Source organism: Macrotis lagotis, chromosome 4 (assembly GCF_037893015.1).
Source record: "Macrotis lagotis isolate mMagLag1 chromosome 4, bilby.v1.9.chrom.fasta, whole genome shotgun sequence".
Taxonomy (NCBI): domain Eukaryota; kingdom Metazoa; phylum Chordata; class Mammalia; order Peramelemorphia; family Peramelidae; genus Macrotis; species Macrotis lagotis.
In genome coordinates, this window is record NC_133661.1 from 189,078,379 (window position 1) to 189,094,488 (window position 16,110).

The following is a 16,110-nucleotide window of genomic DNA, read 5'->3' on the forward strand; positions in this document are numbered from 1 at the left end:
TGCTTTGCAAAAAAACTAAAAATGAATTCTACTGGTGGGAGAACTCAATCTCCCTCTCACAGAATTAGATAAATCTAATCATAAAATAAACAAGAAGGAAGTTAAGGAGTTACCCAGAATGTAAGAAAACCTAGACATCATAGATCTTTGGAGTAAATTGAACTGGGATAGAAAGGAATATACCTTTTTTTCTCCTGTAGTACATGGCACTACATGTATATTAATGATGTACTAGACCATAAAAACCACATGATTAAATGCAGAAAGGCAAAAATTAATAGAACTAAAACTAATTGCAAAGAAAATAACCTCATTTTAAAGAATGAGTGGATCAAGCAACAAATATAGCTAGATTTAACAATTTCATCCTAGACAAAGACAGTAACGAGACAACATACCGAAACTGTTGAGACACCGGCAAAGCAGTTATTAGGGGATATATTATTTCACTAAATGCTTACCTGAATAAAACAGAGAAAAAAGAAATCAATGAACTAAGTATGTAAGTAAAAATGTATAGAAAGAACAAATTTAAAAACACCATTTAAGTACCAAATTAGATATTCTAAAAATTAAATGAGAAATTAATAAAATGAAAACCAAGAAAACTATTGAACTAATAAATAAAACAAGAATTGTTTTTTTATGAAAAAATAAACAATAACATAGATTTTGGTTAATTTGATTTTAAAAAGAAATATTCAAACTAAATTACCAGTATGAAAAATGAAAAAGGGGAATTCACCACCAATTGGAAGGAAATTAAAGTAATACTTCATAACTTTTTTGCCCAACTGTGTGCCAATAATTTTGTTAATCTATGTGAGATAGATGAGTATTTACAATAATGTAATTTCCCCAGGTTAAATGAAGAGGAATTTAAGTACCTAAATCACCCTATCTTATAAAAAAAGAAATTCAACAAGCAAAGAAAAAAATCTCCAGGGCCACATGAATTCACTAGTCATTTCTATCAAACATGAAAGGAACAATTGTTTACAATTCTATATAAATGTTTGAAAAATATGTGCAGACAGAACTCTACCTAATTCCTGCTGTGACAAATTAGAGAAAGAAAATTATAGACCAATTTCTCTAATGAATATAGATGCAAGAATCTAAAATAAAATATTAGTAAAGTTTGATCCACTCATTCTTTAAGGAAGTCACCCCTAAGATAATACACTATGACCAAGTAAGATTTATTCCAGGCATGCAGGTTTGGTTCAGCATCAGGAAATCTGTCAGTATAATTGCCTCTATCAACAACATACCCCACAGAAATCATATGATCATCTTAATAGATGAAAAAAAAGCCTTTGACAAACTAAGGCACCCATTCCTACAAAAACACTAGACAGTGTATGAATAAATGAATTGCTACTCAGAATAATAAGCAATATCTATCTGAAACCATCAACAAGTATTATCTGTTTTGGGGATAAGCTGTAGGTATTCCCAATAAAATCAGGGGTGAAACAAGAATGCCGGTTATCACCATTACTATTCCATATTGTATTTCAAATTTTGGTTTCACCAATAAGAAAAGAAAAAGAAATTGAAGGAATTCGAATTGGGAAGGAAGACACAAAACTCTCACTTTTTGGAGATGACATGACGCTGTACCCAGAGAACCCTAAAAATTCATCTAAATAGCAATTGGAAACAATTATCAACTTTAGTTAAGTATCAGGATCTAAAATAAATCCTCATAATTCTGGAGCATTTCTATTTATTACTAGAAAGATAGCAAAAGATCAAGAAAAAAAAATCTCATTTAAAATAACTTCAGACAACATAAAATAGTTTGCAGTCTACCTGCCAAGGCAGTCTCAGAAAACATATGAGAATAACTATAAAACACTTTACATGGATAAAATCAGATTTAAAAAACTTGGCAAACATCAACTGCTCATGGATAGATGGAGTTAATATAATAAAATGACAATTCTACCTAAAGTACACTACTGATTTAGAGTCATACTAATTAAGCTTGCAAAAATGTATTTTAATTGACCAGACAAAATTAAAACTAAATTCATATGGCTAAGCAAAATGTCAAGAATGTCTAGCAATTTAATGGACAAAATTGCAATAGAGTTGTCTAAACCTTTACAGATCTAAAATTATATTATAAGGCATCAGTCATCAAAACCAACAGGTATTACCTAAACAATAAAGTGGTGGATCAGTGAAATAGGCAAGGTGAAAAAGAGACAACAGGAAATGAATAGAACAACCTATTGTTTGATAAACATAAAGACTGCAGTTTACAAGAAAGGAATTCACTGATCAATAAATGCGCTGAGAAAATTGGAAGATAGTATGAAAGCAACTTGGATTGGACTAACATCTCATACCTTATATCAAGATAAGATCAAAATGGTTACACGATTTAGACATAAAAGTCAATACTATAAGCAATGTAGCAGAACAAGGAATCGTTTACCTGTCAGATCTATGGAAAGGGGAACTACTTATGCCCAAGGAAGAGATAGAGAACATCATAAAAACAAACTGGATAATTTTGATTACATTGCATCAAAAAGTTTTGCACAAACAAAAAACATTCCCCAATTTACAAATGGTGAAAGGATTTTCAAAGGCAATTTAGAGATGGCAAAATCAAAGCTATCTCATATGGGAAAAAATGGTCTATTTCATTACTGATTAGATGAATGAAAAATTAAAATATCACTGAGGTATCAGCTTACACCTTTCAAATTGGCCCAATATGACCAGAAAGGATAATGATCAAAAATTGGAAAGGATGTGGGAAATCTGAGACACTAATGCAATGTTGGAGCTCTGAACTGATCCCAACCTTTCTGCAGAGCCATTCGGTTTTATATGCAAATGAAAATAAAAATGTGCATATCCTTTGATCCAGCAATACCACTATTGTGTCAATATATTAAAGAGATCATAAAAAGGAGTAAAATCATGAGTTGTAGAAAAATATTAATAACAATTCTATTTGTGGTGGTAAAGAATTGGAAATTGAGAGGATGTACATCAAATGGGCAATGACTAAAAAATTGTAGTATATTTACTTTATGGAGTATTATTGCTCTTTTGGAAATCAGGAAGCATGAGATTTCCGAAAAGCATGGAAAAACTTGCATGAATTGATGCTGAGTGAGGTGAATAGAACCAGAAGAACATTGAACACCCAAACAGCAACATGGGGGTGATGATCAAACTTAATGAACTTGCTCATTCCATCAGTGCAATAATCAGTGGTAATTTTAAGGTGTCTGTGATGGAGAATACCATCTGTATCCAGCAAAAGAACTGTGGGATTTAAACAAAGACTAAAGATTATTGTGTTGTGGCCAAACTCCAGAACTATCAGATAAAAGAGAAAATCCTGCAAGCAGCCAGAAAGAAAAAAATTTACATATCAAGGAGCCACTGTAGGGATCACTCAGGACCTGGCTGAATCAACATTAAGGGATTGTAGGGTCTAGAATGACATATTTCAAAGGCAAGGGAGCTTGGAGTGCAGGCAAGAATCTACTTTCCTTCAAAATTGAGCCTTCTCTTCCAGGGAAAAAGGTGGACATTTAATGAATGGGAAGAATTCCAAAAATTTCTGATGAAAAGACCAGAGTTAAACAGAAAATTTGGACATCAAACAGGAGGTTCAAGAGACAAATGAAAAGGTTAAAAAAGGGGGGTGGTGGTAAAAGGAAATAAAAATGCAATCCAGTAAGTTGAAATTGGCTATATCCCAGTATTGGGGGGGGGGGATGATTCTAATGAATCTTGAGAATTGTAACTCTAACAGAGAGAATACACCTAGCCAGAAATGATGGACATTCATGACCTATCCATGCGACTACTATCACATGGAATACAACTGGCTTTAACCCCACTTGGGAGAAAGACTAATAACTCTCAGGAATTTTGACTCTATTCGATAGAATATACAGAACTAGAAGGGACAGAAACTCAGAATTTTCTATGACTTAGATAGAATGATCTTAAAAAAAAACACTACCTCTCTAAAAAGGGGGACAGGAAAGAGATGGGAGGAGGGAGGGGATTGAATGGGATAAATATCATTACACTAAGAGGTAAAAAACACCTATGGTAATAGTGGGGAAGAAGGGAGCAGAGGAGAAACACCTGAATCTATTTCTCATCATATTCGGCTTAAAGTCAACCTACACATACTCAGTTAACTTATAAGACATCTAACCTTTCAAGTATTAAAAGGGGGAAAGGGGAGGGGGAATGGAGAAAGGGAAGGGGAGTGGGGGGAAATAAGGGGAGATAACAAAAGGAAGGGAAGGGAAAAGGTCCAAAGGGAAAGGGGAAAGAAAGGGGTGTGATATAGGAGGGCAAACACACTGAAGGGAGTGGTTTTCAGAAACTGGGATTATGGATAAAAGGAGGAAAGGGGGAAAATGCAAACAGAGGAAAGATAGCACAGAGGGCAATAATGAATTAATAATCATAACCTTGAATGTGAATGGGATGAACTCTCCCTTAAAACATAAGCAAATAGCAGAATGGATTAAAAACCAGAATCCTACAATATGCTTCTTACAAGAAACTCATTTGAAGGAGAAAGACACATATAGAGTAAAGGTAAAAGGTTGCAGCAAAATATATTTTGATTCAGCTGAAGTAAAAACAGCTGGGGTAGCAATCCTTATCTCAGACAAAGCAGCAGCAAAAATACATAGCATTAAAAGAGATAAGAAAGGAAACTTTATCCTCCTAAAAGCTAAAATAGACAATAAAGTCATTTCAATATTGAATATATACAATATATATATATGTGTATATATATATATATATATATATATATATATATATATATATATATATATATATATGCACCCTGTGGGAGAGCACCCAAATTCTTAGAGGAGGAGCTGAAAGAACTATGGAAAGACATAGACAGCAAAACTCTACTAGTGGGAGGCCTCAAATTCCCACTCTCAGATCTAGATAAATCAAATCATAAAATAAACAAAAATAAACAAGAAAGAAGTTAAGGAGGTAAAAAGATTGTTAGAAAAATTAGATATGATAGACCTGTGGAGGAAACTGAATGGGGATATAAAGGAATATACCTTTTTCTCTTCAGTACATGGAACTTATACAAAAATTGATCATGTACTAGGACATAAAAACCTAATGATCAACTGCATAAATGCAGAAATAGTGAATACATCTTTCTCAGATCACAATGCAATAAAAGTCATATGCAATACTGGGCCAAGGAGATATAGACCCAGAACAAATTGGAAACTGAATGACCTCATTTTAAAAAATGAGTGGACCAAAAAAACAAGTTATAGAAAGAAGTAACCATTTTATCCTAGATAATGATAATAGTGAAACAACATACCAAAACTATGGGATTCATTCAAAGCGACTCTCAGGGGATATATTATAGCTCTTAATGCTTAAAAGAATAGATTGTAGAAAGAGGAAATCAATGAACTAAACATGCAACTAAAAAAATTAGAGAAAGAACAAATCAAAAATCCCCAATTAAATACCAAATTAGAAATTCTAAAAATTAAAGGAGACACTAATAAAATAGAAAGCAAAAAAATATTGAATTAATAAATAAAACCAAAAGTTGGTATTATGAAAAAGCAATAAAATTGATAAACCTCTGGTCAATGTGATTAAAAAAAGAAAGAAGAAAACCAAATTACTAGTATAATAAATGAAATAGGTGAACTCACCACCAATGAGGAGGAAATTGAAGTAATAATTGGAAATTATTTTGCCCAACTCTATGCCAATAAATGTGATCATCTACTTGAAATGGATCAATTATTTACAAAAATATAAGTTGCCCAGGTTAAATGAAGAAGAGATTAAATACCGAAACAACCCTATCTCAAAAAAGAAATTCAACAAGCCATTATTGAACTCCCTAAAAAAAATCTCCAGGGCATGATGGATTCACAAGTGAATCCTACCAAACATTTAAGGAAGAATTGGTTCCAATCTTATATAAACTCTTTGGAAAAATAGGGAAAGATGGAACTTTACCTAACTCTTTCTATGAAACTAATATGGTATTGTGACCTAAACCAGGAAGAGTTAAAACAGACTTGAAAATTATAGACCCATTTCCCAGATCAATATAGATGCAAAAATCCTAAATAAAATCTTAGCAAAACAATTACAAGTCATCACTAGGATAATACATTATGATCAAGTAGGATTTATTCCAGGATTGCAGGGTTGATTCAATATTAGGAAAACTGTTAGTATACTCCATTATATCAACAACAAACCTATCAGAAACCATATGATCATATCAATAGATGCTGAAAAAGCTTTTGACAAAATATAGCATCCATTCCTATTAAAAAACACTAGAGAGTGTAGGAATGAATGGACTGTTCCTTAAAATAGTTAGCAATATCTATTTGAAACCATCATCAAGCATTATACTCAATGGGGAGAGGCCAGAGGCATTCCTAATATGATCAGAGGTGAAACAAGGGTGCACATTATCACCACTACTATTGAATATTGTATTAGAAATGTTACCATCAGCAATTATAGAAGAAAAAGAAATTGAAGGAATTATAATTAGGAAGGAAGAGACAAAACTCTCACTCTTTGCAGATGACATGATGGTCTACCTACAGAATCCCAAGAAATCATCCAAATAACTACTAGAAACAATTAGCAATTTTAGCAATATTGCAGGTTATAAAATAAACCCTTATAAATCCTCAACTTTTCTATATATGTTTAGCAAGAAACAGCAGGAAGAGCTAGAAAGAGAAATCACATTCGTTGTAACCTCAGACAATGTAAAATATTTGGGAGTCTATTTGCCAAGACAGACTCAGAATCTTTTTTAAAACAATTTTAAAACACTTCTCACACAAATTAAATCAGATTTAAATAACCGTGCAAATATCAACTGTGCATGGATAGATAGAGCTAATATAATAAAAATGACAATTCTAACATAGCTAAATTATCTGTTTATTTCCCTATCAATCAAAATTCCAAAAAATTACTTTAACAAGTTAGAAAAAATTTTAAGTATTCTATGGAGAAATGAAAAGTCAAGAATTGACAGGAACTTAATGAAAAAAGTACAAAAGGAGGTGGCTTAGCCCTACCTGATCTAAAATTATACTATAAAGCATCAGTCATCAAAACTGTTTGGTATAGGCTAGGAAATAGAGTGGTGGATCAGTGGAATAGACTAGGTGGGAAAGCAGGAGATGATTATAGTATTCTGCTGTTTGATAAAGCCAGAGTCTAGACATTGGGATAAAATCTCCCTTTTTGGTAAAAATTGCCGGGATAATTGGAAGTTAGTATGGAAGAAACTTAGATTATACCAACACCTCACACCCTTTACTAAGATAAGATCCAAATGGTTACAGGACATAGGCATAAAAAACAATACTATTAGCAAATTAGAAGATCAAGGACTAGTCTACCAGTCAGATCTATGAAAATGGGAGCAGTTTATGACTAAAGAAGAGTTAGAGAACATCACCAAAAACCAATTAGATGATTTCAATTACATTAAATTAAAAAGCTTTTGCAGAGATAAAAGCAATGAATGAAGATAAAAAATATAGTAAATTGGGAAACAATCTTTACAACTAATGATTCTGACAAAGGACTCATTTCTAAAATACACAGAGAACTGAGTCACATTTTTAAAACAAAAAGCCATTCCCCAATTGACAAATGGTCAAAGGATATGCAAAGGCAATTTACAGATGAGGAGATCAAAGCAATGTATAGTCATATGAAAAAAATTCTCTAAATCATTAATTATTTGAGAAATGCAAATTAAAGCTTCTCTGAGGTACCACCTCATACCTCTCAGATTGGCCAATATGACCAGAAAGGGTAATGATCATTGTTGGAAGTTTTGTGGTAAATCTTGGATACTACTACACTGTTGGTGGAGCTGTGAACTCATCCAACCCTTCTGGAGAGCTATTTGTAACTATGCCCAAAGGGCAACAAAAATGTGCATACCCTTCGACCCAGCAGTACCACTACTGGGTCTATACCCTGAAGAGATGATGAAAAAGGCTAAAAACATTACTTGTACAAAAGTATTTATAGCAGCCCTGTTTGTGGTGGCAAAGAATTGGAAATCAAATAAATGTCCTTCAGTTGGGGAATGGCTTAGCAAACTGTGGGACATGTATGTCTTGGAACACTATTGTTCTATTAGAAACCAGGTGAGTTGGGATTTCAGGGAAGCCTGGAGTGATTTGCATGAACTGATGTTGAGTGAGACGAGCAGAACCAGAAAAATACTGTACACACTAACAACAACATGGGAGTGATGTTCAGCCTTGAAGGACTTGCTCATTTAATCAGTGCAATTAATCGAGAACAATATTGAACTCTCTGCAAAGAAGAGTGCCATCTGTGTCCAGATAAGGTGCTGTGGAGTTTGAACAAAGTGCAAGTACTATCCCCTTTAATTAGAAAATACTTATATCTTATTGTCATATTTTGTTACCTCTTAGACTTCTTTAAACATATGATTTTTCTCTCGTCACACCCAATTTGTATCAAAGTACAACATGGGAACAAAGTAAGGACTGACACAGAGTGCTTTCCATGGGGAGGGTGGGGGGAGGGAAGCAAGATTGGAGGGAAAATTGTATAACTCAAATAATATCTTTTATAAAAATAAATTTAAAAAAAAGTTTATTACCTTCATATATTTTTTACTTTTGCTTGCATATTAGTCAATTCAGGTATGAGAAATTAGGATTAAGGGAAAGTGCTGCATAAGAGACAATTTTTATAAAGTGTTCATCAGATGCTGATGGGTTGTTTGGGTTTTTTTTTTGTTATGATTTGTTTTTCTTTTCTCTTAATTGGGGATTACATTGTCTGAAGCCAGTCTACTACAGTTGTCCTAATTCTCTGAACTGCTGAGAGGAGCTGCTTCCTTCAAGATTTATCATCTCACAATGATGTTATCCCTGTGTACATTGTTCTGGTTCTGTTCCCTTCACTTACTATTAGATCTTGAGTGTCATTCCATGGTTCTCTAGATTCTGACCATTTATGATTTCTTATAGAACAATAATATTCCATAGTATCTATGTACCCTAAATCTTTAGCCATTCCTCAATTGATTGGCAACCATACCGTTTCCAATTCTTTGCCACTATATAAAGATCTTCTATGAATATTTTGGAACATGTAGAACTTTTCCCATTTTTAATATTTTTTTCTGTATATAGACCTATAATTGGAACTTCTGGGTCAAAGAGTACAATCAGTTTTTTTTTTCTTCTTTAAGCATACTTCTATATTATTCTCCAGAATGGTTTGATCTTTTTGCACTGATTTTTTTCCAAAAGTTGCCATATAGATTCCATAATTTTGTTATCTCCATTATTTTATTTGTTTCTCAAGGATATGTTTTCTTCTATCAACTCATTCAATATTGCTCAGTGCATAGCATGGAAACTAGGAAAAAATTACCAGATTCCTTCTGTGGAGGGGATGGAGGATGCAGGGGAAAACTGTAAAATTCAAAACCTTCTTTAATGTGATATGTAGAAACTACTTTTGTGTGCAATTGGAAAACAAATAAAATATGTATATAAAAACTACTCCCCTTCTCCAAAATAGAATTATACAGACCTCCCCCAGAAAGATATAAAAACTTTAAGGGCTATCATAGCCAAATTCCAGAATTCTCAAGTAAAGCAGAAAATGCTTCTTAAGAAGCAATTTTAAAATAAAAGAAACACAATCAGACCTACACAGTACTTATCAGCTTCATCATTAAATGATGGAAGGACATGGAAAACTATATTTCCAAGGGCAAAAAAACTTTGGTTTATGAATGAAAATTTACTACCCTGCAAAATTCAGCATATACTGTGAGTAAAAAGTTTGACTTTCAGTGAAGTAGATTTCTAAAATTTCCTGATAAAAAGACCAGAACCGGGGCAGAGCCAAGATGGTGACAGGAGAAGAATCTCTCTTAGGTGCTCTCTACATAATATTTCAAAAGTTTTTAAATTATGATTCTAACTAAATTTTGAGAGACAGAACCCATAGAAAGACCAAGTGAGGCAATTCTCCAGACCAAGGAAACCTGGAAAATAGTGGAAAGGCTCTACTCTATGGCATTAGAGGTGAGGTCCACCAGAGTTAACAAACTTCAGCTTCATGGAATCAGCCCTAGGGAGCCTGGGAGATACGGCTCACTGCAGTGGGGTCTGTTTCCTGACCTACATCCCAGGGAGCACCAGGCACAAACTGGAGGATCAATGAAGGGGACTTCTGTCAAAGCAAGCATGTGAAGCCCAGGTGCTCAGTGCTGTTACAGCAGACAGCACCTTCAGCTCAGTGGTTGCACAGAAGCCTAGATCCAGGAAATGGAAGCAGGCATTCAGCCAGTAAGTAGGAGCCCCAATGCAACTGAGTCTTGAGTGCTCAGTCCAGCGAACATAGGGAAGTGGAGAGAGAGGGGTTCAGAGGTTTGTCCTCTGTACCTGGAACAGTACTCTGGGGCTCTGACCACATAAAAATTCTGATCGTTTTCTAGCCCCCCCCCAAATAGAACAGGGCACCCACACCTCAGCCCCATGGCAAAGGGGTTGCTTTTGGTTATTCACAGCCCAGGAGGGAAGTCAGAGCTTCACATACTGAGATCCTTGTGGGTGTGGGGTGTTCTAATAATACTCAAAAGCTCAGGAAGCATCCCAAAACTAGACACAGGTTGGGGAAAGGAGTAGGAACACCATTGAGAAATACATTGTCTGTGATCTCAAGAAGGATCAAAATACTCAGTCTAATGATAATGAGTTGCTCCTGCAACTAAAGACTACAAGAAAAATGGAAATTGGCCTCAGGCTATGACAGAACTTAAAAAAGATTTTCAATATTATGTAAGAGAGATAGAAGGAAAATTGGGAAAAGAAATTAGAGAGATGTAAGACTTCCAGCCAAGATGGTGGAGAGAAGATAGGCACAGGTCTAAATTTTCCTGATCTATTATAGTTGAGGGGAAGAAGGGAAGATATGAACACTAAATAAACTTATTCAATTGATTTGGCCCAAAGAAGGAATGAGATACTTTTCCAATTGACTTTATAAATCTCTTCTCCTGGGTGGGGGGGGGGGGAGAACCAAGAGGGAAGAATGAAGGCAGAAAATCCCTGCAGTTCTCCCCCTCCAGCTCATTCCACATGCCTTTAAGCAATGAATCAAACTAAATACTAGAGTGCTTGAATGCACAGAATGACTGAGTGAAATAATTTTCTGGCTAAAGACAACTTGGAAAATCTGCTGGGAAGGATAGCCAAGGATGACTTCAAAGGTCAGTGGAAAAGAACTACCTCACCAGAATGAGATCACATAACACACTCCAGCATAGGACATAGCACAGCCTGGGCCTAGGTACCAGAAGCAGACCATGGTAGCCACACAGTAGATGTTTCCAGAGCACTCAGCCCACTGATAGCAAGGGGATCAGGGTAGAGTATAAAAGTCTCTCCCCTATCTCTGAGGTATAATTTTGTTTCTTTGCTCATACTCAAATCCTAGTCTCAGAAAGGAGAAATTTATTGCCCAAGTGGAAGCAGGAGTACTGGGGTACTTCCTATATTCCCAGTACAAGGATAGAAGGGAATATTTATGTTCATCCACAGATAAGAGGTCAAGAGAGAAATGAGAGTGAGCGTCTCATAAGATTTTGAATCAACTGAGGTCACTGGAGGTGGAGGGGATTCCATGAAAACTACTTCAAAACACTCAAATGTTTAAGAAAGTGCATCCTCCACCATGGGAGCAGATCTCCACTTTGCAAGAGTTAAAATTAAGGCAAAGACTGGGGGAATGAGCAAAGAATAGAAAAAATCTGATTACAGAAAAATTAATTTGATCCTACAAAAGATCAAAACACACACTCAGAAGATAACAAAGTCAAAGCTTTTGTATCCAAAGCATCCAAGAAAAATATGAATTTGCCCCAGTCTATGGAAGAGCTCAAAAATGATTTAGAAAATCAAGTAAGGAGGTAGAAGAAAAACTGGGAAGAAAAATGAGTCAAGCATATAAATCAAGAAAACCAAGTAAACAATTTGGTTAAGGAGATACGAAAACACTGAAGAAGATAACATTTTAAAAACCAGCTTGGGTCATGGTAAAAGCAGTAGAAAAGCAGAATTGGATAGACAGAAAAGGAGATTAAGAAGCTCTCTGAAGTAAATATTTCTTTCAAATGTTGAATGGAACTAAGGGAAGCTGATGATTTTGTGGGAAATCAAGGAACAAACAAAAAGAGAATATAAAACTAGAAGAAAATGAGTAATATCTCATTGGGCAAACAACTGACCTGGAAAACAGATGCCCAAGAGATAATTAAAAATTATTAGACTACCTGAGTGTTTTGACCACGAAAGTGTGCCTATACTTCAGTTTTCAATAAATTCTCCAGGAAAATCATACTGATATCCTAGAAACAGAGGATAAAAATAGAAATTTGCAGAATCCACTGATCATCACCTGAAAGAGATGCCACAATAAAAACTCTCAGCAATTATTATAGCCAAATTGCAGAGCTCCCAAATTAAGAAGAAAATAATACAAGCAGCCAGAAAGATAAAGTTTAAATATCATTAAGCTACAATAAGGATTGCATAGGATATATTAGCTTCTGCATTAAGGCTCATGGTACTTGGAATATGATATTCTGGAAGGCAAAAGAGCTTGGATTTCAATCAGGAATCAACAACTCAGCAAAAGTGAACATCCTTTTTCGGGGGAAAAGATGGTCAACAAAATAGAGGACTTTCAAATTTGCCTATTGAAATAACCGGATTTGAACAGAAAGTTCGATCTCCAAATACAGGACTCAGATGAAGGATATAAAAGATAGCAAGACAAATTAAGAGATATTTAATCATGTAGAGCTTCTGGTATTCCTGCAATGGAAGATGATATTGATAACTCTTATGATTCTTCTCATGTTTTAGATTAATTAAAAGGAACATATACAGGCTATATATAGGAGAGAGCTGAATATGATAGTACAATATATTATAAAATGGAGTTAATGGGTGAAAAAGCAATGCACTGAGAGAAAGAGAAAGGAAAAATATTTTAAGGAAAGTTATTTTACATAAAAGAGGCAAGAAAATCTTTTGCAATCGGGTGGAACAGGAGAAGGTGAGGAGGAATGAATGAACCTTCACTCTCATCTGAAGTGGCTCAGAGAAGAAACAACACACACTCAACTGGTTCTAGAAATCTCTCTTATCTTAGGGCAAACTATGAGAGAAAAGGGAGGGGAGAAAGAGAGGGGGCTTGTATATGATAGAAGAGAGGGTAGTCAGAAACAACATAATTTTGTGGAGGTACATGGTGAAAGAATAGAATGAAAAGACTAAATTCTGGAGGGAAGGAATAGGATGGAAAATATAGTAACAAGAGCAACTGCAAGGAAAAATATTGAAGCAATTTCTCTATAGATTTATGATAAAGAATGCTATCATCCCAAGGGTAGAGCTGATGTCATCGGAATACAGACTGAAGCAAACTTTTCTTCTCTCACCTTTAGTTTTCTTGGACATTTTCTTTGTGGGGGTAGATGGGATTATATTTACTTTTACAAGGAGAATATTATAATGTGAAAAAATAAATAGAAAATCTTTCCTTCTCTACAGGGAAATGGGAGCGGGTAAGGGAAGGAAAAGGGAAGAAGGGACTCATAAAAGGGAAGGCTAACATAAGTGAAAATAAACTGAATATTAGAAGTTTAAAGAAAAGTTAAAGGGGGAAGGGGAGTAAAGCATTGGTGAGGAGGAATAAGAGGAAAGAAAAGGGAAAAGTATAAATGGGGAAAGACAGCATGGAAAGAAATAGAGAATTACTAACCTTAACTGAAATTTTGAATGGAATGAACTATTAACAAATGCATATGTCCCTTGATTGGAAAATGGCCAAATAAATTTTGTGAATGAATGCTAAAGAAAAATGTGGCAAAAGAAATCATGAAGATAATACAGAAATTTGGAAAGTATTTCTGGAATTGATGAAAAGAAAATTATGCTGAACCAGGTAAATAAAATGTACAGTAACAAAACATTAAATGGAAACAACCATAGCAACAAATAAAACTATCTTGTGAAATTAACAAAATATCAAGGCACCCCAAATAGGAGATGGTAGAATCTATATTTCTTCACTTTTTAATATGGATTCAGCAGTGAGGCATAGAGTTGACCAGAGTTTAATTTTAAACATAACAACAGAATCTTTTCAATGTTTTGAATTTTTTTCTCTTCCCTTTTTAAAATCCTGGTTTTAAATAATATAGTTAAAAAGAATAGGATTGATATACAGAGATAAAGCTAGGCAAACAAACAATAAAAATGAATACAATATATTTTGAAGCTTAAATCCATATTGAAAAAATATTATTATTGTTTATGTTAAACTACCAAAATTTTCCCGTCTCAATTGGTTAGAGTGCCATGAAGCACTATAGAACCAAGATGATCTCAGCTCTGCTTGAATGGTTTCTTTTTAATTATCTGGGGGTTTTGTGTCTTTCAGAATACTGTGCTTATAAGATTGATTTTTATTTGTAAAATATGTATGCACATATGATTAGCAATTTAAACAGTTCTTCGCTAGAGTGTAAGAATTAATTTCATCATCATTTAGAAGTGTGTCTTTGAGAAGATTTGCCGATTTCTCAGTCTAATCATGGCTGCTTTCATCTCCTGATTCCTCAAGCTATAGATAATTGGATTCAGCAGAGGAGTGATAACTGAGTAAAAGACAGAAAAAAATTTGTCTAATGAATCATTAGTATGTGGCCACGCATAGATTAAAATTAGTGACCCAAAGAAAAGAATTACCACTGTGATGTGAGCAGACAGTGTAGACATAGCCTTAGACAGTCCTCTGGAGGAGCGATGCCATACAGTAACTAATATAACAATATAGGAGACAAGCAAAAGAATGAAGGAGATCAGGGAAAGCAACCCACTGAAAGCAACAACAAGTAATTCCAGGACATAGGTATCAGTGCAAGCAAGTTTTAACACAAGGGGAAGGTCACAAAAAGCATCATCAATTACATTAGGGCCACAGAAGGGCAAACTCACCATAAATGCCATCTGGCTTATGGTATGCACAAGGCCAACTGTCCATGACAACAGCACACTTCCTACCAGAATTCGATGATTCATGATAGTCCTGTAGTGGAGGGGCTTACATATTGCAACATATCTGTCAACAGCCATAACTATGAGAAGAGTCATCTCACTACCTCCTAAAAGATGAGCCAGAAATATTTGTGCCATGCAGCCCCAAAAGGAGATAGTCTTCTTTTCCCTGAAAAAGTCTGTGATCATTTTTGGGACAGTTACAGTCGAAAAAATTATGTCAAGGAAAGAGAGGTTGGCCAGGAGGAAGTACATGGGGGTTGAGTACAGCCGGGAGTCAAAAGTCACCATAAATATAATGAGACAGTTTCCAGTCAAGATTGAAGTATAGGCGAGGAAGAACATCACAAAAAAGAAAATCTCAAGTTCCCAAGAACTTGTGAGTCCCAATAAGATAAATTCATCTTGCATAGAGTTATTCTTCATCTCCGCTTACTTGATATATTTAAGGCATTCAGAAGTTCCCTGTAAGAAAGATAATCTGAAAATCTCATAAGTCCAGTTGAATATTCTTTATTATATAGAAACAGGCAGAGTATTACATAGCATAAACAGAAGGTATTAAATGATAAGAACTCTGTGGTATAAATTTGTGCAGTCATTTGATCTCTCAAAACCCTTTTCCTCAACATCAAATGGAAATAATATTAATATCTTCTAAATGGTTTTGAAAATCAAATAATATAATTTAATACCTTTAGGCCAGTGTCTAATTTTTAGTAGTTGTTAATAAATGCTTCTTCAATTTGTTTTTTACTTGTCTTTCCATTCTCTACTCTCTACAAGTACCAGACAAATAGTATGTTTTCAAAACATAGCTATATTGAATTGATTATTAATAATGGGTCTGGTTAATGCATCTGTTGGCACGATGGATATAAAATTTGTTTCAGGTCTTATGATATTCTATAAACACAACACTTGGGTAAGA

The 16,110-nt window shown here is 34.5% G+C and overlaps 1 protein-coding gene across 1 annotated transcript; it reads right to left on the bottom strand.

Moving 5' to 3' along the window:
* Positions 1 to 14,669: 14,669 nt before the first annotated feature.
* Positions 14,670 to 15,605, bottom strand: LOC141520202 (olfactory receptor 4K13-like). Its single transcript, XM_074232003.1, has one exon. The coding sequence runs from the start codon at positions 15,603 to 15,605 to the stop codon at positions 14,670 to 14,672; it is 936 nt and encodes a 311-aa protein (XP_074088104.1).
* Positions 15,606 to 16,110: the final 505 nt, after the last annotated feature.

Excerpts from the sequence above, each read along its gene's own strand:
- LOC141520202 (XM_074232003.1), bottom strand. The coding sequence starts at position 15,605 with ATGAAGAATAACTCTATGCAAGATGAATTTATCTTATTGGGACTCACA.